We start from the raw sequence: 25,366 nt of genomic DNA, 5'->3' as shown, positions 1-25,366 counted from the left end.
GACCAGGATCTAAGAGAGCAGACAGTCAGTCATTTGGATCAAAGAATGAATTCAGCAAGGAGCACGTTCAAACCCAAAAGGACCTGGAGCCAGTGATGGGGGACTCTTCTGGGGATGCTTTCTGAAGCACTGAGTCAATATGAAACAACTGCATTGAAAATGGTTCACTGTTTCAAAGCATTTGATACAGTCAAAATGGCGACATCTGCTGGGCAACTATTGTTATTGCACTTGTATGGCTGAATTAAATGAGGCCAAGATGAAACAATTAGTCAGATTATAAGTGGCCTTACTGCTTTCTTTATTGTTTATTTATTCAATAAAGTCTATGTTATTAAAATGGATCAGTTTTAAAACAGAGTCTACAGCTCCGTTTTTAGATATTGTGGCAGATTGAGAGGCACACCCCGTATTCAAAACCAGCACCGCACCTCTCTGATATGAGTGTGACGTAACGCGGCCTAGTTTGGGGTGGTGATGTGATTTTTGGCGCTATTCTTTTGCTTTGAAAGGTCACTACAGTGTCAAGTAGTCTGCTCCTAGTGTAACATCACTACCTGGAGCAGAAGCCTGTTACTCTAAAAGAGATGTTTCCTCAGAGATGCAGTTTAAAAGATGTAAGTTCAGAAAAATATCTCATATGTCATCATGAAATGAGCAGGATCAACACATGAAACTCCTTCGTGAAAACAGCCTTTGTAATGGAACACTATTCCCGTCAACAGTGCTTTGAAAATCTGGTGTCTTGACAGACACAAAGAGAGGATCTTGGAGCTCATAACTCCTTCTCCCAGAGGCGCACCACTAAAACTGCAACAGCTTGTGTGTTACTCGGATGTCTTGCCAGACGAAGAGAAGGTAGCAGGCATCAAGGCGTGCTGTAGGCAACATGCCCAAACAAATGTCCACTGGCAGGCGGCGCATTCTTTACAACTTACAAACTGCATCTTTAAGCAAAGATTAGTTTAAGGATTACAGGGCTGGATGCTTTTAGCTCCTTGAGCGTGCTCAGTCGCTTGCCTCAGAGAGTTATCCTCCCTCCCTTTTCACTCATCCTTTATACTCATTAAACAGAATGGAGATGTGTGATAGAGCAGGAAGGCAGAGGGAGAAAGACAGAGTGAGAGGGTGAAAGAGAGACAATTAGATTCTCTGACACCCCGCTAATTGAGCGATCTCCTTTGTGCCCGGCCCAGCCTGCCAAGTTTTAATTAGCAACTAATCAAATCAATATGGAGCCTGCCAAGCGAAGAGGAAGGCACCTATCGTGGGATGGCTGCCTGGATCACAGCTGCCTTTGACCTTTGCAGCTGGAGGCTACGAATGATGAGGGCCAGTGGTGCCGATGGTGGGTAGATCTCTTTGTGAGAGAGGGATTGAGTGATTCTGAGAGAGGCGAGGTAATGATGTCTGGCATTACCCAGCTGCTTCAGTGGCGAAGGTAATTAAACCAAGGGATAAAACCTGGGGGGACTCCCTAAAAACTTGGTATTTCACCCAGATGGGTGTGGTTTTGCAGGAGGGAGCAGTGCACGCTTTGGTGAGCTCCATGACCCTCTCAGCCTGTACTCTGAGTGCATGTTCATGAGTTTTGAGAGAGAGTGAGTTACGTTAATTTTGTACAAATAATGTAGGTTACTACTTTTAATTTCCACTATCCAGTCATGCTAACATTAGAATGTCATAACATGTGCCCCATATCATGTGACATGAAAATATTGGATGAAACATACTGGCTAGCTAACGTTAGCTAACTGTTAACAAGCTAGCTTTAAGTTACACAGATGTTTCCTCTTCCTTTGTTTTGCAACCCAAGGATGAGAATCTGATCCTCTCCAAAATGTGCCGAAATCTATGTCAGGTAGAACATACACCTATCAGCACAATGGTAAAGTCTGTAGTGGATTATTTTGTTACTAAAACATTGTGAAAATGCCTAGAAGAATGTGAATTCACCTGTATTTATGCAGATGTTCCACTTGCCTTTTTACCTTCATGTTTGCTTGTTTTTTTTTCTCAATTAATGGATTGTATTTTTGTTTTGTCTCTCATAGATGGGTGAAATGCTGCAGCAGCATGAGAGAGAGACATGCACATGCTTACACAAAGTGAAATCATCATACAGGCAGGGTGTGAAATTTAGAGGGTCTTGGGGAGAAGGGGTATCAGGCAAACTACACTGACTAATACACATAATCAATATGAGGCCACATCCACTTAACTTTTGCTATGATTACGCCTAGCATCCACACTACTCTGGTGTTTTCAGAAACCTAAAACGGAGACATTCGAAAATGCTGCGGATCTCGTTTTAGTTGCAGGGTTTCAGGGTTGCGTTTTAGACTGGACGGGCAGAAACAAATACCTTTGGAAACGATGAAGCAGACACCCACATTTACTTCCTGATTGGGTAGTATCATTCATGATGTGCCGTTCCCTGATTTGTCATGCCTCTATTACACTTTCCGGAAGAAAACAAACATCAGCTTTGACTACCAGTGGTTCATTCAACATAGATAACGAATTACAAGCGTTTCTGCTAGCAGCTGTTGTGCAGTTAAATTATACCTTTTATAATGCCACTACTGCCAACATGCACAGCTATTATTTGAGTGATTTGTGACAAGACCCATGTCCAGCAGTGTTATCAACCCTACATGGGGTGTTGGTTTTGGGTGAGGCCAGGAAGAACCAGTGCATGCTGGGATAATTTTATCAATGAACTTGTGGTTCCTGAGGAATGGCAAGAAAACTTTAGAATGTCCAGATCAGCCCTGATGAACCTCAGTGAAAGACTACATCTGTACAACAAAAATGAGGGCGCCTGTGGGTGTACTTACAAAGGTAGCATGCACGTTGTATTACCTGAGTGACGAGGGAAGACTGAAAAAACGCTGATGCATTTGGACTATCCCAGCAAGTTGTTTCAGTCATAATCTGACAAGTCTGAAGGCCATCACCATCCTCACTGAGCACAAAACCCAAAGTGAAGGATCTTCTTGTCAACTTCTACCAAACACACAGTATGCCACAATGCTTGGGAGACATTGACTGCACACACATCAAAGTAAAATAACCCTACATCTACAGGAAAGGGAAACATTCTTTTAATGTACCTTGTCCCTTTGCTTCTTCTGGGTGATCCAGTCTATCCCCTGATGACGTACCTCATGAAAGAATACCCCAAATGGTGGAGTTATTGCACAGGAGCAGTGTTATGGGCTATCACTTTGCAAGGCTCACATGGTAATCGAGTGTTCATTAGGATGTTTGAAGGCATGGTTTGTGGCTTCAAGGACAATGGACATAAACATGGAGGATTCTCATTTTGTTATCTATGCTTGTTTTGCTCAGCACAACTATTGTGAAGTTCACAAAGAAACTATAAACAAACAAAACATAAATGCTACTCTCCAGTACGACAGGGACTTCCAACCACCTAGCAGAGCTACTAGTTTGTGAAGAACAAGGAGAGAGGAAACGAGTGAGATGTGTGTTGACCAAAATTCTTAATTTTTTTAAGTAAATTTGATGTGTGTGAGAGAGAGATAGAGCAAGACCTAGGCTAATAACCCTAGTAGCGGCCTAGTTGTATTGGAGTATCTTTGTTTGTGGCTACTGTGAATAAAACCATGTTTGTAACTGCGTTTGAATTTTTTTTTTTTTTTTAATAAGTTCATCCTTGAGTGACAGTGCATATGTGAGCAAGATAGAGGTAGATGTTAGGTTAAGTATCAAACAAGACCTTTTATTATAGAAAGTACAATTGGAAGTAAAAATAACCATATACTAGAAAACTTCTATTTACTTTTTAGTCACACAAAACTGATTTGAGCATCATTTTATTTCTTTAGAAAGATGCTCAAATCAGTTTTATGTGACTGTAAGAAAAGGAAACAGTGTGTGTGTGTGTGTGGATAATGGATTTGTTTGATGCATCAATGTTTTAAAGTTTGCTAAAATATGATAGCCTTGGTTAGCCTGCTGTTGTTCAGCCATTTGCAGTGGTGGAAGAAGTATTCAGATCCTTTACCTAGGTAAAAATACCAGTACCACACTGTGAAAATACTCCACTGCAAGTAAACAACCTGTATTCAAAACCTTACTTAAGGAAATGTATGTAAGTATTATCAGCAAAATCTACTTCAAGTATGTAACTTGGTATAGTAATAACACGTTTAAGAGAAAAAGTGATTTTGGTGTAAAGCCCAACTAAAAGAGTACATGTGTATGCAAGCTATAAGCATCAAATGTGAATTTGGAGTATGTTTTATCAAGAATAGCATTATACGGGAGGATTCTATGAAGAACAGTCACTTTTCCCTGCCTCATCATATTTGTCCTGTTTTCAGGAAAAATTATTATCTGTTGTCTTGGTACCAGCCCTGGTATCTGTGACATATAATAGCAAATAAAAAACAACTATATAGAGATATGAAAACAAGTGTCCAATATAAAGTGTGACAAAAACAAATATGACAAAAACTTTGTATACATGTGTATCAAATAACTATAAACATGCATAAAAGAGCAAAACACAGAAGGATTCAAAAGGTGTGAATAAGTAAGGCACAAACATGAATGCTGCTTTGAAGTGTGAACTACAGCCAGAGGAGATATTTGGTCATTTGTAGATGTGTATAGTCTCTGTATCCTCAGTTCAGTGCAAGTGAACTGCTGTGCTCACCATGCGTAGCTGAATTGGAGGGGCCTTCTTGTGGGCATGTGTATGTATGACTAGGTGTTCTGGTGAGTGGTGTGCGGTGAGCGTGGAGTCATATAATGAGTAGTACCTGAACCCACAATATGCTGCACTAGCAGCTTGATATTAGAGTTCAGACGGTCCATCGTAGATGATCACCGGCCCACTGTCTGCACAAACTCGTGGTTGGTCACCTCTAATCGTTGAAGGAGCCGCCTCTTAATGTTCAGACCCTCCTGTGCAACAGAATCTGTGGAGAGTTTTCTCTTGAGTTTCTCTCTCCTGTAACCACTCAGGGTAACGTTGAGTCTCTGGCATTGATTCACCACTATCTCTGCAGACACTGCATCCTCCGCAACTCGGTCCCCACCAAGCATGGACAACAACCCAGTGTCAGGCAAACTCGCAATCGATTCCATGGCCCTCAATGCCATGTCGCTAGTCTCGATACGGTCGGATATCGCATGAGTAGCAAGACGTCCTCCCCAATGGACTGACAGAGCTCAAAAAAGAGCAAGACTACCCGCCCTTGGCCACTTTTACGTCTACCTGAATCGACTGCTTACTTGTGTCTGATCCGTATGGCCCTGAATTTTTGTATTCAATTGACCTGTGAACACAAAACAAAACATTTTGATTATAATTAGTAATATAACTAATATAGTAATATCACTTTAATGTTGCAGCTGGAGAAGAGAGTGACCAGAAGAGCTCATTCAGAGCTGAATGACCCATCTCCCTTATAAAGGTCTGAATATTGCAGATAACTGCACCCATGGTTGTTTGCTCATGGATAAGAGAAGGATATGGTATCGGTCTCTTTTTTGTTCTGTGTGTATTTGCCTTGTGGCATCTTGCATGTTATTTGTTTATTATGTGTAACCCGCCCCTTAGTACAGAATATTAATGTTATGCTCTCAGGCAAGGTTCCTACACTGATGAATATATTTGGTTTGAATACATATGGGTCCTAACACAATGAAATCGATATCTTGAAACATAAATGGGGTTCCAAATAAGGTCAAATGCTATAAGATCATCTCACATTTGAAATCATTAGCATGCAGTGTGGCAATGCTACAAGAGGTACACCTTAAAGAGGCTGAAATACCTAAATTAAAACAGAAGTGGGTTGGACAAGTATTCTCAGCCCCAGGCAGCGGAGCAGCTAGGGGTGTCAGCATCCTGATCGCAAAGAGAATTTCTTTTAAATTAATAGAACAAATAGCTGACAAGGATGGGAGATATATCCTAGTCTCAGGTTTTTTACAAAATCAAAACGTGTATCCTTGTTAACATTTATGCACCCGACTCTGGGCAAGTTGTATTTTTATCATTCCTGAATGTACTTTTATCAAAGTTTACTGGAGATCCCATTCTGATGGGAGGAGAATTATATATGGTCAGTGACCCCACCGTGACCGCAGCGTTCAAGCCGCCCCCTTCCATCAGATGGAGCTCTTTCTGCAGCTTTTAACGAACTAAAAAGTACATTGCCATTGACTGATATTTGGTGCCTATCTAACCCCACACACACGAATATACCCTTTATTCCAAGGTTCATAATTCATATTCATGAATAGACTATCTGTTCATATCAAAAGCTCTAATGGAGAATGTGTTTGTGATTTTCAGGCACATAGTACTATTATATCTGACCATGCACCTCCATCAGTTATTTTCTCTCCTCTAGTCAATATACACAAGACAAAACAATGGAGATTCAATCACTCTCTTTTGAAAGATGAAGAATTTCTCTAAAATAAGAGAGGAAATGTCTGAATTTATTGCCATTAATCTAAACTCAGGTCTATGTGTCCAAATAGTATGGGAAGCTTTAAAAGCCATATGCAGAGAGGGGATAATGGACTATTCCAATGCAAAAAAAGAAGAAAATGCTAAACAAAAAAGAAATCTAATGACTGAACTTAAGATTTTAGAAGCACATGCTTGACCCAAAAAACCCTGGACTCAGGAATTCATTTTTACTGATAAGATCGGACTCGCGAGCAATCTTACATGAGGAGGCATCATTTGCTCTGTATCAAAAATGCAAGAAATATTTTGAATCTGGCTGGACAAGGCTGGAAAAATGCTAACACTCCGACTAAAACAAATGGAAAATAAACATTCTATTCCAGCGATATACAGTTGTAATGGGACCATGGCATGTGAACAAAAACAAATTAATCTAGCCTTTGCACTCTCTTTTACTCTCATTTATATAAATCTGAATGCCATGCCAATAATGAGGACATGGATACCATTTTAATGACCTCTACCCACCCTAAAGATGAATGAAAAGGAGACACTAGAGACATGTTCTGGAAACAAGTAAAATCTCCCATTAATGTTCTCTCAACTGGGAAAACACCAGGTGATGATGGATACAGCATAGAGTTTTATAAAAGCTTCCAGGCAGGGTGCGAAATCAACTTTTTTGCCCACCAGCCAAATGGCTAATGAATGTTCAAATTTTACCACTCAATAGATTACCATAGTTTTTTTGGCAGGTGAGTGAAGCAAAACTACCAGCCACTTGCATATTTTACCAGCATTTGGCTGGTGGCTGGTGCTAATTTTGTGCCCTGCTTCCAGAACATATTGGCTCCACTTCTCACCATGATTTTCAATAATATTATCTCCGACCAGTCAATGCCAATGACTATGTAATCTGCTATCATTTCTCTAATTCCAAAGCTGGGCAAGGATCACATTCAAATGAGCAATTTCTGATTATTAAGTCTTTTAAATAATGATTATAAATTGCTTGCCAAGATCCTTGCGATGCACCTGGAGAAGGTAATCCCATCTTCAGTACATCTGGACCAGGTGGGCTTCATTCAAGGCCACCTGGCCTCTAACAATATGAGGAGTCTGCTTCATGTGATGTACAGAGTCTCTACTTTTCAGCATCCAGCGGTAGCAATATTACTGGATGCTGAAAAAGCTTTTGATCGGATAGAGCAGCCTTTTTATTTCATGTACTATCTAAATTTGGTTTTGGGCCGACAGGTATGCAGTGGATCAAGGACTATATCATGGACCAACTGCTTGTGTTAAAACAAATGGTATAATATCTCATTCCCTCCAACTTTTCAGATCCACAAGGCAGGGCTGTCCTGTCTCACCAGCCATTTTCATTTTAGCACCAGAACCGCTGGCTTGTGTCATTCAAACCAATCAAAATAAAACTGGTATCAATCTGAACGGATATGATTTCAAAGCCATTCTATATGCTGATGATATTTTATTAACATTATCTAACCCAACTCACTCAATACCACACTTGTTAAAACTCATAGAACCACTGGGTTAACTTCTGGATACAAGATCAATCGCAGTAAAAGTGAAGTTATCCCTCTTAACCAATACACCTTTGCAGCCCACCTTGGCTCTGGAAACCTCAAGGTATGAGGTACCTTGGAATAAGCAAGATATTCAACTTAAATGGCCCTAACATTTTAAAAGTAATTAGCGAGGATATATGGAGATGGACAGTCCTACCTGTAGGGCAGAGCAGAGGTGATAAAGATCATTTTTTTAAAATATTTTTTGAAGAAGCCTAGAATCAACCATAAAAAATTGGCCATGCCCATAAACAAGGGTGGTCTGGGTGTTCCTAATGCTCATCTTTACTATTTAGCATACAATGCAAGATTCCCACTATTATGGCTATACAAAGAATCAATATGCAGTAGGTAGCTGGGAGTGGCTGGATCATATTCATATTTGATCATATTTGAATACAACAAATCGATCTCTATAATGTCATTACGATACCTCCCCTAATATAATGCTAACATAGATAATCAGCTAATTGATATTTCTTGTAAAATTGCAAAGGCATACACAAATTCATTAATGGCATGTCTAATATGAAATAATCTACTGTTCACTGTAGGCAATATAACACTGGCAAAGAGCACTTGGCAACACAAAAATATCACTCAGACTGGACAAGTTATAAGGGACAGAGATATTATACCATTCTATCAGCTGAAAATGCAATTTGGTCTGAATGATTCTGCATTCCTTCAACACTTACAGCTGATATCTATCTTTAAAAAAATCACATCTAAAGGAATCATACTGGGATCTAGAAGTGTCCTTGATGGCGAACTGAGGGATGCTACTACTGGGCGAGGAACTGTCTCAGCTATATGTAAGTTATTAAGTCTATCCCTCCCTGACAGCACTATGCCCACCAAATTACAATGGGAACAAGACATTGGTTCACCCCTCACTGCGGACCTTCAACATCTATTTCCAACTGTGTGAGATATAAAATTATCCAAATGAAGGTCACACATAGGGCTTATATTACACCACATAAGTTAAAAAAAATGGACCCAAATGCTTCTGAATTGTGCTGGCATGGCTGCGGTAGGATTGGCACACTCATGCACTTGCTGTGGTTCTGTCCAATCGTAGAAAGATTCTGGACTGAGGTAATTGATGTTTTACAGATGATAATGAATGTTCATATTCCTCAATGTCATGTTGTACGCATATTGGGAAAATAGAGTGGAAAATATACACACACAAACTACACAACATATTGTCGCACTAGCCTTTCTCACTGTAAAGAGGACAATACTTATGAACTGGAAAATCTGTAAACCGGACTGCTATAATAAACATAACTGGCTGAAGGACTTCTTGGACTTATTATTGATGGAGAGTGCAGCCTCAACCCTTAAAGGACCAGTGTGTAGGTTTTAGTGGCATCTAGAAGTGAGGTTGCAGATTGCAACCAACTGAATACTCCCCCCCCCTTTCAAGCATGTAAGAGAGCCTACGGTGACTGTGAAAGTCACGAAAAACACGAAAGTTCCTCTTTAGTCTGTCCTGGGCTACTGTAGAAATATAGTGGTGCAACACGGCAGGCTCCATGGAAGAGGACCTGCTTCCTATGTAGATATAAAGGGCTCATTTTAAGGTCCCAAAAACACAATGGTTCTTATTTTCAGGTGATTATACACTAATTAAAACATACTTATAAATATTATACTCCATTTCTGCCAATAGATCCCCCTAAATCTTACACACTGGTCCTTTATAGAATATGATAATGGGCTAGGTGCTCCATGGACTCATACTCAAGAATACATGAATAATATATAGTATAATAACCTGACTCGGAAGTATGTATGCATGTATATTCATGTGCCATACGATTGTGAGTAGGACCTGAGCTGATATAAGGTATAACCTATGGTCTTGACCAGGGTGATGATTTTAGAGTGGCATGTTGGCTGTGGCAGATCAGTGGTGACTGGAAAACTACCAGCATCATCATCTCCAGTGTTAACCTGTACCAAACTACCCTTGTATGTAGAAGTAATCCTTGTAAGCAAAAAGCACCGGCTTTGGGGGCCTTAAAGAGACAGGAGCTAAGACTACCTGTTAGGGCTGCATTAAGGGCCAGTATAAGATGAATGAGGAGTTTTTGAACCGTGAATCATGCAAAGCTACTCTGGTGGGGTCCAGAAATAAAAAAGTAGAGCTGAAAATTAGCATAAAAGGCCCCCTTTAATGATTTTTGATAGCAGTGCTGTCCATTTTGTAACTTTCACATGCAAGCATGAATGCAGAGGGCATTGTTCTATGAATGTCATTAACATGGAGGGTGTAAGGAAGCACATCTGTTCTGCATACACACACAAATAAATTCAGCCATTTTTACATGAATTGATGACACGTGCCCACACATCAGACACACCGACCCCTCAACAAACCCTTGAAAAGTGTTAATTACAGAGAAATCTGATGTGCTGTGTTGTGCCATCTTCAGAGGCATCCACATAAACTGGAGATGAGAGGCAGAGCCACTTCTGTTCTCTCATCTGCCTCAGGAAGCTGTCAACACATCCTGACCTCCCCTGGAGGCGTCCAGCTGGGTCTGACGTCTTCTAGAGCCCTGGGGCCCCCCGACTCCTACAGCTGCTACCTCTCTCTCTCTCTCTGTCAAACACACACAAATACATATACACTGACACACTTCCATAAAAACACATAAAAGTACAGACATGCACCCCAGAACACTAATATCCTTCCAGTCGTGCTTGCTGGCATGCACGTACATGCACACATCTAGTCAAGCTGGGCCTTGAGACCACAAGTGTTCTTCACTCTCATCAGACACAAAGTCAAAGTGCTCATCGACTTCAATGGCCTGCGACATTTATATGTTTATTTTGCCCATAAAGGCAGGATGATGTAATTTGGAAGTGATGTCATTTCGCAAAGTCTTGAAAGTGTTGAGAGGCCAAATTACACAGGCATCCTAACTGAAAAATCTTACCACAAATAGATTCAGCAGCTCTACTCTGTGCAGCTAAGTGGTTAGAGACAGTTAACATAAGGTTCAATTTCTGTGTATCCACTGTCAGTCTAACTGTATAGCCGTATAACTCACTGTGTAACTTGATAAAAGCATCAACTAATTTCTACAATAACTGTTGCAAAATACAGTAAATGCCAAAACAGCAACAAGTGCACCCATGGCTGATTATTCTAAAGCAAAGATAAGACAATGAAGTTAAGGTGGAATGCCAAGCTGGAAAATAGGTCTTTCCCTATTGGTGCCTTTTGAGATAAGATTTTATGTGCAGTAAGGTTTTTATTCTGTAATGGCCCTGAATCCCCGGATTGCTCAGAGGAATGCTGAAGACTATTAACATATTTAGTAAAAAACCTTGGGTTTCGGAAGGCTGTGTTTTATTTCAAAACGCATTTTCATAATCTTTGTAAACGAAATGCTCATGTACGGAGGGCATAATAGAAAAAAAAAGGTTTTATTTTTTGAGATACAGAGAATACACGTCCTTAAAGAGGATGATTCACCACCTGCGAATAATAAACTGAGTCAGATGTAGGCAGATGGGGGCCTGCAGCAGTGACTGCACAGAAAATGTCTATATGATACAAGAAGAAGCTGATTACTTGACATCTAGACTTTTGAACAAAGCAAATAGAATAAAATAGTTAAGATGAGTATAGATTGTAACACCGTATTTACAGGTAGAATTAGCAGGATTTGTCAGTTGCAGTTTGTAAACACAACATTCAAAGTTGGCCCCTCCTCCCCGGCTCAACAACACCAGAAGTGCATGGCCCCTGACCGTTAAGGGTCATTTATGGTAGGTCGCTCGACACTTTTGATAAATGTCGCTCAACAGAAATGACGTATTTTTGACAAAATAAGGTGTCATTACACACTTTCCTTTCATGTCGCGCACCTGGAGAATTAAGTTATGTCACGGACACAGTCATATTTTGTTGTGCAATGTGATTGGGTAGTGTTACTAAAGTCGCCATGGAGATTGCAGTTTTCGAGGGCAGAGTCTCTGTAGATACAGACACCGCATACACTTCTAGTGGGTCATAAGTGATGATTTAGAGGGATTCTTTTTGTATAAATCTTTACATTGTTTTTTTGTTTTTTTTAGGAAAATCCTACTCATTCTGTCTTTAAAGATTTGATGAAATGCAGTGATGCAATACAATACAGTACTATAGGTATCATATGAAACAATATGATATGATGCAAAGCGATGCAATTTGATCCAATGAGACTGTCCTCTCCAAAAAGCCTTGATCATTTGTTCAAATGCACGACGCACACTTAATTAACATTTGCCTGACAAGGACCTCTTGTGGCAAATTAGCATGAAACCTCCTCGGGAGAGTATCGGGGTTGAAGGTTGGGCACACGAAGCTTTTTAGGGGAGAGCAGTGTTCGCATCCCGTCTCCCATCAACACTAAACATTGTTTTCTTCTAAATATGACCATAATTCTTCCCCAAACTTGATCAAGTTGTATTTTTTCCTAAAGCTAACCAAAATTTGACCACAGTGCTGACAGATCAGGAAACAGTCGTATGCATTATGTTGTTGTTTAAATTGGATTTGTTGAATCCAGAGTAATCATATGTGATGTAATATGATGACTGTACCTTAAAGCGCCATTAATTATTATTATTATTTTTGTCCCCTTTGGGACAGAAAAACAAGCTATAAACACAACAATGACATATTTTCACCTTATAAAGCTGTTGAGGAGTCGTGTGTTTGTCCACTTGATGAATGAAAGTCAGGTATTCACTCTGCTTTTAGCTCTGGTCTGGTCTTCTCCAAGTCCTGAGGAAAAAATTTGTCTCTTTCATTGCTAAATGCTTCGCAATGTTCACCAGTTGGCTGTTAACTTAATCTCTCTGCTGTTTGGTTCTGGGCAGGCAGTGCACAGTGTTTATCTGAGTAGTTGCAACCAAAACAATGAGTTAAAAGAAGCAAAAACCCTCTGTAGAGCTGAGGGGAACCACAGCATCGGGTGATAATTCTCTTTTACAATACACACAGTCATTTGATTAGTGCTGCTTAAATAATATCAGTCCATTTAGTAGCTTTTCAATAGTTTCTGATCATATCACATGATCTTCCTCAGCAGATGTTGAACTGTAGATTGTTCAAATCTCCATTTTTTCTGAGCACTTTTATAAACATCTCAGTCATGCTGGCTTAAAAGCTGAGGTTCAGTTCTTGAACTGGGAAACTGCAGTTTATAAAAACAATCTTTAGTCCAAACCACAGTCTTTCCCTAACCCATACCAAGTTGAATTGTGCCTAAACCTAACTAAAGAGAATTATTTTTGTAATGGTCAGATCAGAAAACACGAATGTGGGTTGTTTTGAAAGGCAAAGACAAAAGGCCTGTTTCATTTAGTTTGAGGCCATATTAGGTCTGTTCAAATGCTGATGTGATGTGACATGATAATTGTGCCTTTAGTAACATTACACACTCACTCATCATTAATTATTTAACCCACAACAGTAATCACTTCTTACCCTGTGACTTACTGCTGGGCATACTGTATATCATCCACATAAGAGGCCAAACTGCACTGTAATGCTCAAGGTGATCTACAGAGGACAAATGAGAGGCCTGATTAATAAAGGCAGTCTCTCGCTGGCACCTCTTGGCCTCCCTGTTATTATATTTACATTAACAGCTTGTGTTCATTGCTTGCTAATGAGTAAGCAATGAACACAAGCTGTTTACCTGGACGACTCAGGTGTTGCCTCAACAGCAGCAGCAGCAGCAGCAGCAGCAGCAGCATCAGCAGCATCAGCAGCAGTAGTGGTATCCCCAGTGAGCCACCTAAGATGGGACCCGGAGGAGCATGATGCCCTTGAGGACAGCCAGGGACTGCAGGGCAGAATGGATGGCTGCATTCACAGCCATAAATTCACTGCTTCCTAACTATCTCATTCATCATATGCACACCAGACTCCTCTGCACCGTGAATACACAAACACACACATATACACATACCTCCCACCCACCACTCCTCCTACCTCCCTAGCTGGTTCACCCTAGTAAATAAGGCATACAGACAGAGATAGGGCAGAGAGTGAAAAACATGAGATAAGTATATCAGTGAAATGACCATATGACAATGCACAGCCCTCTATTTCACCTTGAATTCATTCGCATTGGCGGTGACAACAGTCCTCATCTCTCTCTGTCTCTCTCTCTACAAAAGATACATTTTCATATCTTCTTCTCAGCTGTTCGCCCATTTATTCCAGAATTTCCTCGCCTCTTTGGAGATACGGCGTCTGTCGGAGCTGTGTTGGGTGGTGGAATAAATCACATGGCTGGAAGTAGAAGTGCAATGCAGAATATGATCTCATGCAACACCGGTGTAGTTACAAAAACAAGATGTGTTTGGGTTGGTGCAGAAGCAGCCTTGCCTATAAAAAGGAATCACTTCCATGTTGTTTACACTGAAGAAAAGATTGTTGTGTGCTTTTAATTTCTACTTTTCTTTCCCTGACTCTCATTTTAAAAACTAATTTATTGCAACAGGAGACAGAGCTGATCAAAGTTGAAATAATTCCTTTCATTTTATCTCCGTTTTACCTGACTGAGCTGTATTTCTTTTTTTTGTTAAGTGTACTGTGAGATTTTACTCACACTATTGTTTCTTGAAACAACTCTTGTAAAGAACCTGTCAAAGAGTCCAATTTAAAATCCACCAAACTTAGTTTCTCAGCATATTTGAATCAAAATTAAAAGTATATTTAATGTTTAAATTTTCAATCCAAAAATGAATTGCTTCTATCCACTTTTGCACGTCCACTTTTCTAATCGTCTTTGTTTTTCTCCCTCATTTCACTGTGACCTGCTAAGTGATTTATGGCAGCAGAGGACAATGTAGAGCTGAGTAAAAAGAAATTTCTCTCTTTTGACTGAATCCACGTTTCATACTTTAACTGCTATTCCAATATTAATTCTGTTATCTCTGAATCAATCATAATTAGTCTTGCTGCTTGCCAACCAGCCTGGCCTGAATGCAGTATGAGGACCAGGACCGGAGGAGGAATACTGAAGATGAGGTGTGTTTCTACTGCCCTCAAGTGTTCGGTAGGGGAACTTCAGCAGCATGAGGGGAGCAGAATGAGAGCTGATGGTGCAGCATTAGACCTCACTGACACCATCTATTACCTAGGCTACTTTATAGCTGGACATGGGGGCTTTGTTGAAAACTGATGCCATAACAAGCAGCTAATAAGTTTCCAGACTCCAGTCGGTCCATTTTGCACAGTAATGGATGTGATGTTTGCACAAGGACCTCGGTGTCAACAGTAAAATGTTGTCTTCCTGCCAGGAATTTGTAGCATTGAATTGCTTTGCACAAACTCCATCACAGTGAGAAAGAACACAGTCAGACCAAATTATTTCACAGCACTCTCAAGTCACAAACAGAATTATTTAAGGTAATTGAGGTTTTGTCTACTGAGAATGACAGGGGTTAGTAAGTAGGATGAAAATCGATGTGGACGCAGCAGCACTATTTCAGCACATAGCGAAACATCTCCCAGTAACAGCTCCCAGCTTCATATTATGAACACACACACAGGTGACACATTGAAGAAAATATATGTAATCAGTTAGTTGCCCACTATTAAATTAATTGCCAACTATTATGATAATCAATTAATCTTTTTGAGCCTTTTAAGAAAAAAAAATGTTTCTCAAATGTGAATATTTTCTGGTTTCTTTAGTCTTCTATGACAGTAAACTAAATATCTTTGGGTTTTGGACTAATTTGGACAAAACAAGATCTTTGAAGATGGGCTTTGAAAAACAGTAAACATTTTTGACTATTTTCTGACATTTTATGGACCAAACAGCTAATCAGTTAATCAATAAAATAAATGACAATGAAAATAATCGTCAGTTGAAACCCAATTATAATATTTACTTAATTCAGCAGTTAATTTAGTCTGCAGTACATTTGCAGCATATAGCCTAACCACTGTTGGCTGGCTGCATGAGACCAAAAAAAAAAATCATTTTAAAGTGGTTATAATTTATATTTTTATAACATGAATACTTGTATGTGAATGAGGTCACCTGTGTGTTTTGGTTTTCCAGCCCTCAGCTTGTTTCACTCTCACTGCTCGCATCAGCGTCTGTTCCAGAGGCAGCAGGCTGCTGTTTTATATGATATTATACATTAATGGAGCATTTAGCAGCTAAAGGTCCTGGATATTTTTCTCTGGAGTTGGTCACCACCAAAACAAAGCTAAAAAGGAGAGTGAACACTGTACTAACATTCACCAGAAACACGACTCCAAATGAATGCTAACGATGCTTTGAATCTGCTGGATGTGCACATTTAGCCGACTGTGACACATTCACCATATCAACTGAAGAGGTGATAACGTGTCAGTGTTGTGTTTACAGTTTATTTTCGCTGCCATGAAGTGGCCAAAACACATATTGCCTTATCTACGCCTATAATATAGCCAATTTTAAGTGATTTTCTTTGCAAAGGTTTTAAGATGTCCTCTTTCTCATGGGAACTTGAAAAAGCTCCTAAAATTGTTGAGTGTGATGTCTGTAGATTAGCCGGAGCTACTTGGGAAACTTTTTTTTTTTGTGCAACTTTTAGACATTTAGTTGGTTGCTTTAGCTGCAATTCACTAATGCCACTGTGTAGTTAAAGCCATTGTTTGCATTGAAATATAGTTCAATAGTATAGTTGTTTGGGGTTTTTTTTACTGGCTAATGCTTATAATGTATTCCTCTCACCTTTCTGTTGGGTTTGGTGGTGGATATCTCAAAAACAGGGAAAGGAAACAGGAAAATCAAAATGATCTTGTTGGCTAGATGCCGCAGGGTATAAGTAGGAAAATGTGTTTCACTTGGTAAATTTGCTTTGCTCTGTCAGCAAGGAAATGTTTCAGCTTTTTTTTTATGTGTTTTACTAAAGCTTTTTATGTATTTTGCTACAGAAAATATTCAATACTTACATAATATAAGCATGTCATGTTTTCAGAAGTACAATACTCTCACACATTCCACAAAGGCACGACCAAGTTGCTCTCCGGCTCCCTCCGGCTCTCTCTATCAAAGCAGGCCAAACAGCAGACTTTTTGTTTCAGTATTAATGTATTCTATTTGTTTTGAGAGCTGCACTTCTCCTCTTCTCCTCCGCAGCGGTGCTTTAAACCCTTCTGGGAGATCTCAGGGATGCAGCTGACATATGGTGAAGACTGGAGAAACATGTTGCTGGCTTCCAGGCTGTGCACCCTGATCCCCAGATGTGTGGCAGCATATTGTCTTCAAACAGACCCTGTCACTGGCAGAATACACCGAGAGGTTCGCAGGTACGAGAGTCTTTTTCAAAAATGTGTTTTCTAATTTCAGGTGATATCCTCCTTCCAGTAAGTCTTCAGTTTTAAAGCACCTCTGGACTTTTCTTTCTTTCTATGTTACAGTCAGAGGTGCTGTTAGTGCTGCTGCTGATCATCTGAAATGTGTTATACTGTGATATCTACACATAATGTAAGCTAATAAATCATGGAATACCATTCATTCATCAGGGGAACAAAGCTACTTAAATTGTTGGATGCCAAATAAGAGACGAGAAGCATCTATTATGACAAACCGCTAAACTCATTCTCAAAGTGCTTCTTCGCTTTCAGTAGCCGTGTGCCGAGGGACCCTTAATGGTCTTCAGATCCCAGAAAGAGTTGAGCAATTTCTCACTGACGTCACCTCTATAGTCTCTGTTCCACATACTGTAGCTTCTCTCACTCAATGTGTTTCTTTCATCCGTCTTTCTGAAAAAATGAAACAAGATCCAAGGGTTTACTATCCATATTCTAATTTTAATCAACTCCAACGCTTGCTTGAAGTTGTGAGCGGTTCAACAAAAGAGTGATTCTTCCTTTTCAGACTCTATTTGAATTATTTTTAGAGGTTCAAAAAAGAAAAATGATCCAGTAGTTCACATAAAGAAGCTGAGTAAACACAGCTTTGTGTAGCTGTCGTCCAATTCTGTTCATCCTCTAGCAACCCCTCAGATTTTCTAGCAACCCCCTTGAGGCGACCCCTACACTCAGTTTGGAAACCACTGGTCAAGGGGTTTATGGGAAACGGTGTTCATTACAGGCAGCTAAAACATAAATGTTAAACAATATTAGCTTATATTATTTTTAAGCAGGGTTATGTTTCAGGGCTGGATTTCCAGTCATTTGCACTTTTACAATTGTTGAGTGATTTTAATCTTCTGTGGGGAAAAAAATGTCTACCTTCTTCTTAAATTCCTATTTGATATTCTGAAGTCAATTTCTTATGACATTTCATTTCATACCTATAATTTTCAAGAATTGATGATGTACCAATCTTGATGAGCTGTGAAAAGTAACAGTACACTGCTTTTCATCCCCTTTAAAAGGGTTTGTAAATGCCACTATCCAAAGCTCACCAGGAATTAGTTTTAAACGCATATTTTCACATATTTTCTCCCTGGGGGAGCATCTTTCTGACAGTATTTCTGGCAGTACTTTTTCAGAGATTATTTTTTTAGAAAAAAAATTAGAAAGTTCAAAGACAGCAAAAATGGGAGGAAGTGTTCAAGGCTTCAACGTTCCTGACAGGTTTCAGAGTCATAACAAGGTCAGTGCTTTTATACCAACTTAGCCTGGAAGTTGCTCTTTGGGAGACTTTGCCCGACCTCTTCCCTACTTAAAAAACTACAAGTGGCATCAAACAGTGTACAAGTGAACAATTGGTTTATTTCTTGCTGCCAAGAAGTCTCACTCCAGATGATTTAATGTCAAAATACTCACTGCTAGCAGAGACTTAAAGCCTGAGCTCTCTGAACTTGGTATCCTCACTCTTTAAAACAGCAGCAGCCTAAAAGTTTTTTTTTTTCTTTTACAAGGCAGCGCTTAAGTGCTGTGAAGCCATGAGGGAGGCAGTCAGTCAGTGCGCTCTTAGCCCATGAGGAGCACTTGGACAGAGCTGTTGCATTAGCAGGCTGTTACTTCTCTTCTTCAGAGTCTAATGCGAGGTCAGCGGCCAGACTCCGTAGAGGTTGGGGAGGAGGCAAAATACACTGAGGACCCCCAGAAAAGGTCACACTGGTGAGAGGATTGCAGGGGCAGAGAGCCAGAGCTTTTTACAAGCTGGCGACCGAGTTGCAAAGATGTGGCAGCTCTAAAAAAGCCACCAGGGGCACAGCTACGACGTAAATGTGCTTATTTGAAGTTTGTCTGGAGGTAGAGCGCAACTTCTTTACACTGTCAACGATATAGCGTTTATGGGTGTAGTCCTCTGAGGCCTGAGCCCCAGTCGTGTCACATATATTGCTCTTCACTCACACTACTGTTTTTGTAATAGTTTCCTGTCTCAATAGACATCCGCGTGCTTCTCAGAACCCTTTTACTTGAACAGCAGCAGTTGGATGGTTAGCTGATCGATGTATGATCACTTTTCCAGTTTAAGGTCTCACACACACACACACACACACACACACACAGATTGACTTCCTCCAACTATCATCCATTCACTACAAGTAACCAGTTGATATTTCATTCATGCTTTTTCTAAAAGTTTAACAAGCACCACAAATACCATTATATCTTTTCTGCTCATTTACAGTATGATTTTAGTTTTTGGTCACAAGCTCCTGCACTGTGAACACGTATTTGGCTTCTTCTGCTTCACAACTCTGTTGTCTCACTGCTTTAAAAACTGTTCAGTGTTGCTTTTATCTTTATAGCTGACATTTTGACTGCAATTAAGTTACCTCACTTAGTTTCCATTATTTTGTCTAATCCATGTACAAAATCAAATGCTGTTGCTTCAGTATATTGCAATATAACATATATTGCATGTTATGTTCTTATCAGACAACCAAAAGAAAAAAAATACCAGCACCTAGTGTATTCTCTAAGGATTTTTGTGTTTTTAAAAAGGACTGTTATTCACTGAGAGCTGCAGCCTATTTTAAAGTAATCTCCACAGACATTTTGTATGAAATAAGTCAACAGCAGACTACCAGCTTTCCCTCTGGTCGTTTTTTATTTGCAGTTCTTTACATTTTAGAAAAAGAATCCAAGGATTTTGCCTCCTGTGTGTTTCCGTCTGGCCTCTTCATGGTCCATGATGCCAGCTGAGGTGGTCAGCACAATGTATCTGTGGAAACAAGTCAACACGTTAGGATTCGCTCCAACTGAATCCACCTCACTGCCAAGTCTGACAGATAGTTAGTACACAGTCAGTGTGATACAGGATTCAACATTGGTCACCATTTCTTTAAGTGAAACACCAAATTAAAAACAAAATATGGGATTATGATATATTTTGCCAAAAGTTAAAAATTGCAACATGTAGCATCTATTAGATATGATCAAAAAAAGCCTTGCTAGTGTAGAGCAACAACATTTTAAAAAATCCTCCCAAACACATCTCCACTACACTGTAGACTTAAAAAAAACCTGAATACCTTGACATTTAAATCTGATGAAATAAACTCTACTCCATTTAAAATGAATGGACATTTTAATAAGTTCCACAAAGTAATAAATGCTATGAAGAATCTATTTTATGATCTCCATTTCACACTGACTCAGCTTAATCATAAAATGCAACACTGCAGGTAAGTACTAGTGAGCTCAATACAACTGCTGAGGGTTGATTTAATGTGTCCACATCAGATGCAGAAGCATTTTGGTTTAGTGGAAACAGACAAATCACAAGCAAAAATTCAAACCGGTATAACTCACTTGCAGCCTGAAACAAATCACTCAATTGGATGAGCGAAGAACAAAGACGACTGAGTCACTGAACAAAGCTGTGTGAACATTTCTAAATGCTGATTCTAAACAGATCGAAACCAAAAAGAACCTGCTACTTTCATCATGCAACAGAACATCCCAGATTCATTCTAAATCTGAGCATAATACCAGACTAATATATACGCTGCAATCATCGATGTGAGCTGGACTCCAGCTCATGGCATTTGCACTACATGCCTCCTTGTGGATTCTGCTACATCCTCTAATAAATCCTCTCACCAAACAAAAGAGACTTCAAACGAAGGACTCTTTACTACTCATGAGTCCAGCAATCATCAAAAACAGCAATTCTTCTTGGGCAGCATCAACAAGCAGAGAACTTAGCTGCTACACTGGCAGAGAAACAACCCCCCCCCCCCTCCCCAGATTTTGATAGATTATCAAAGATCCTGTTCACACCTGGCATTAAAATGCATCTTGGGTGATCCGATCACAAGTGGACCGCTGTAAGGTGTCAACGCACCCCAGACACATTGAGATCCAATCGCTCAGACCACATTGTGAAGTGGTCTGGGCCACATACTATTAGTAGTGTGTACGCAATGTGTCCTGGCCCACACTGAAGGACCGCCTACTCAACTGACATCCTCTGCGTAAGTACACACTCATTCGTGCACCAATGGCTTCATATTCAATTGCAAAACAAGAAGCCGCCACAACAGGCAAAATGGATTCTCGTGGATGGACTTCACACAAAACACGCTGCCTGATTTCCATTTGGGCAATAAGTTTTAATTTTGCTGGCGCGCCATGGTCTTTGCAAACTTCTTTTAATACCTAGCAGACTAGGCATGGGAAGTGCATTGCTGTATCCTGCCAGTTAAAAACAAAAAGGGATATGGTCTTTGCAAAAGGAAATGATGTACACGTTTATTTGCATATAGAGTGGGGAGGTGAGATCTGATCAAATGTGGTCACTCAAGATGCATGTTAATGAAAAGGGCCAAAGCTTCATAATCTGAACTCCCCACTATTAACATGCAATCATGCCCATACTTATGGCAATTCCACGATTAACATACCAGACCAACTTTTCAAGCCGCTCTATGGTACAGACTACACAAAGATCAGCCTTGTTGCATTACAGCAGGTATAAACATTGCATGAACAACTATTCTCTGCAGACAAATGAACAACCAACAGTGAAAGGAAAGACGCGGTGCTGTAGAGCAGAAAGGTCTACAGAGGGTCATTTGTCACCAGTGAAAGGTAGTTATTTGGGAAGGGAAAATCCCTGCTTAGGTTTTATCTCATATCGTCTTAATTAGTGCACAACTTCTGATAAGCTTCACCATTCATATCTACTTCCAGTCTCTTACTGGCACCTAACGACTCAGTGGCTTCGTCTGACAACTGCTGATCAAAATAATTAGCAATAACTTTATTGGAGACACCACTGACAACTGTAGGAAAAGGGGCAAATAATTTTTTCCCCTCACACACTCAAGTATAGTAACATTGTAAGAAATTGTTACAGATATAGGGTCTATTGGGATGCTCAGCCTAATATCAACTTCACCAATTACAAAACAATTTTCCACAGCAACTAGACTGCAGGGCAGATTAAAAGCAAGTATCACAGCAGACAAGCTGAGCACAAAATCAGGCCACTGCAGTAACCTCCTGATCAAGAGCATCAGGACATTAGATATCAGTGAGCTTCACTCTTGCAAAAGTCTGATTTCTAGTTGAAATCAACATGAATGACACCGAGCAATTCAAAGCTGTGTACTGCAGAGTCGTGTAAGTGATTCTCACCCAAACTGTCTTGAGGGCAGCAGGTTGTTCTGCCACTTCTCCAGGTCCTTGAGCTGGAGGTCAAAACGTGGACTGATCACACCACACTGCAAGAAAAACAACAACACTGGTTTACACTCAAATCATTAACATACACACAAGGAAACAAGCAGGAACAGAAAGCTGCAGGTTGTATATAGTATGATACGCCATCTGTGTTAGTCTGTATAAGGAAGGCTGCAACTCATTATGCAAACATGCAAAGGCGCATCATTTATAAAAAATTCAGAAGTATTCAGTGAAATTCTAGTTAATGTTTAGCCAAATTAATATTTCCGATCAGGCAGCTTTTCAGAAGAAAACCAATTTTTACAGACCATGAGGGAAGCATTGCTACAGCTGTGATAAGGTTTGAAATTCATATTTCTAGTTAGTCACCACTGCTAACTCAAAACAAATAGCCAGCATATCTGAGGCATCTTTTGAAAGCGTCTTACATGAGGTGGTATAGTGGTAACTGGAGAAGTGGGTCAAGTTTGAAGAACTTTACCTTGTTCAGCCTGCCTGTGAGATTGACGACAATTTTCCCCGCTCTGTGGTCGTCAATGATCTCAAACTCACCAATGTAACCTGGAAGCATAAAACACAATGCAGACATGTTATTTAAGTACAACACACAGACTGTTTTGTCTCTTTATGAGCTCAAAGGAAACTCTACAACTAAATTTCAGCATCTCAGATCTTTGTCATTCCCTCAATCTGGAAAACACAACTTCCACTCACCGTGCTTCATCATGACGGTTAGGAAGCGCACAATGACCTTGGAGCAGGGCCTGATGAGGACCTGGCGTTTCCCACGCTTCTCAGCATTGTTGATGCATTTAAGAGCATCCGCGAGAACGTTCATGCGCACCATGATGCCTGCAAAGACACACAAAGACAATAAAACCATCAAATGTTGAGAATAAAGTTTAAAGTACCACATATCATCCTGTTCCAGCTCTCATTTTCTACTGTCCCAAAACCCATGTCATCACAGTCCACACTTTGAGACTCCCATCACCAAATCATGACCCCATTCAACTCAACACTTGAAAGCTTAATCTTAAAACTGGCGGCACATTCTGACTGGGACACACGTTTCACAACTATTATCCACAAACACATAAAGTAAGGGTGTGAAAATGTGAATAATTCAATTAGCACCATTACGTCAAGATCCGTTCATTTATTTGTTACCAGTTAGCAACTTTTCTAACATTACCGCGGTGAGTGAGAGTTAATTCTTTCACTAACACAATTTTACTCGCAGCAGGTGACGTTAATTTCGCTTTAGATTGGATAAAATGGTGATAAAGACAAAGCATGGTCCATCTAACGACACCTCGACTTCAGCCACGGTAGCATCAAGTTAGCAAAGCAGCTCGTTAACACCAATAGACACAACGAACACCCGTCGAGAGTCGACCGCGTATAAAATGTGTTAAATACATTCTTAACAGACAGTTCACAGGTCTTATTTGTTTAAAGTGGACATATATTTCTACAGTCAGTGGTCGTAAAGCTAACGGCTATCAGGGCGCCGCGAACGCACCGACTGCCCGGCCCAAGCAGAGAGACCTCAGGGTGACTTTTGAAGCCCAAATGTGCTTATTTCGTGTTATTGTTCGAGACCATACTCATCCCAAATCATTACTATGTCATTTAACTTCAAGATGATCTTATAAATGTTATAATTAATACTTAGATGCTTTAGATACTGTAGAGATTGAAGGCGAAGGTATAGAAAGACATCTTACCGGTTCTGCAATATGGCGGAAAGAGGAAGTAGAAAACTTTCGCAATGCAATATGGGAAAAAACCCCAAGAGGTTTTATAAAGCGAGATGACCCACACCACCGCGAAATCCCGATATTTAATATCTTTGATATGAACTGAACTCCGTCTGCATCAATAAAGCTACACAGAAAGTGTTTTAATATTTACCAACTTTTCGGTAAATTAATATGCGCTGTGGCTTCAAATTCTTATGACCTGGTTACATTCAATTAATATGAAAAGTTTTATTGAATATATTTCAAAACATTTACAGCATTGAGTTTAGTTAAGTTTATAAAAAAAATGAGCTCCCTGAATAGCCTTTATTAGGACAAATAAGAGAAATCTCAATTTTACAATCAGGTGTTGCTATTGGTTACGGGATCCTTTGTAAATATGTGTCAAATTTAAAGCAGCGCCACCCGGTGTTGAGGATGAATAATTACACACATTCATATCTCTATTCTTACTGATGCATACAGTGTATGGTTGGGAAAAAACCTTCTGGTAGGAATATTGGAAGCCAGAGGGATTTTTTTTGTGTGCCATACAGGCATAATGGGTCTTACAATCATTGTTATCAAAGTTTAATCAATCACTATAGTTTTCTGCGTAATAAACAAGGAGGCCAAGATTTGTCTGTTTATGCACAACATATTTTCATTGAAAGACAGGGAGAATATGACCAAAGTGATTTGGGGGCGAATGAAGTTGAACAAATTGTATTTTAAAAGATGATTTGTTGGATATAATCATAGATTAGGGTATTGCTGTTCTGAGTTAACATTATTGCTCAGCTCCAGATTTGCTTGCAGGCGTGATGCAAGGAGTTAATTTACAAAATCTACTTTTTCAATTTCTGCTAAACAGTGGCACTTACATACCCTTCAAGAGAATGTGCATTTCTCACCACTCACTGAGATTAACATGTAATCAAATCTAAAA

At 39.8% G+C, this 25,366-nt stretch overlaps 1 protein-coding gene and 1 long non-coding RNA gene across 3 annotated transcripts; one reads left to right on the top strand and one right to left on the bottom strand.

The window, feature by feature from the left end:
* Window positions 1-993: 993 nt before the first annotated feature.
* LOC121883772 lies at window positions 994-3,608 on the top strand. 2 transcript variants are annotated; one of them, XR_006092265.1, is made up of 4 exons: window positions 994-1,441; window positions 1,520-1,601; window positions 1,817-1,861; window positions 2,055-3,608. It is a non-coding gene; the product is annotated as an uncharacterized LOC121883772 (long non-coding RNA). The 2 variants fall into 2 exon arrangements; XR_006092264.1 differs by having other exon boundaries at window positions 1,817-1,888.
* Window positions 3,609-20,071: 16,463 nt separating this feature from the next.
* rps15a (ribosomal protein S15a) lies at window positions 20,072-24,503 on the bottom strand. Its single transcript, XM_042399596.1, has 5 exons — window positions 24,403-24,503; window positions 23,387-23,524; window positions 23,154-23,233; window positions 22,625-22,710; window positions 20,072-20,204 (listed from the first exon to the last, which is right to left on the bottom strand). The coding sequence occupies exons 2-5, from the start codon at window positions 23,517-23,519 to the stop codon at window positions 20,111-20,113; spliced, it is 393 nt and encodes a 130-aa protein (XP_042255530.1). The 5' UTR covers window positions 23,520-23,524; window positions 24,403-24,503; the 3' UTR covers window positions 20,072-20,110.
* Window positions 24,504-25,366: the final 863 nt, after the last annotated feature.

Source organism: Thunnus maccoyii, chromosome 2 (genome assembly GCF_910596095.1).
Source record: "Thunnus maccoyii chromosome 2, fThuMac1.1, whole genome shotgun sequence".
In the NCBI taxonomy this organism is placed as follows: domain Eukaryota; kingdom Metazoa; phylum Chordata; class Actinopteri; order Scombriformes; family Scombridae; genus Thunnus; species Thunnus maccoyii.
Note: the sequence above shows the minus strand (reverse complement) of the source record. Positions and strands in the feature narration are given on the sequence as shown.

Excerpts from the sequence above, each read along its gene's own strand:
- rps15a (XM_042399596.1), bottom strand. The coding sequence starts at position 23,519 with ATGGTGCGCATGAACGTTCTCGCGGATGCTCTTAAATGCATCAACAAT. Across the intron at positions 22,711-23,153 it reads TCACAGGCAGGCTGAACAAG|TGTGGTGTGATCAGTCCACG; the intron begins GTAAAGTTCTTC and ends TTTTTCTTGCAG. Across the intron at positions 20,205-22,624 it reads CTGCCCTCAAGACAGTTTGG|ATACATTGTGCTGACCACCT; the intron begins GTGAGAATCACT and ends TTGTTTCCACAG.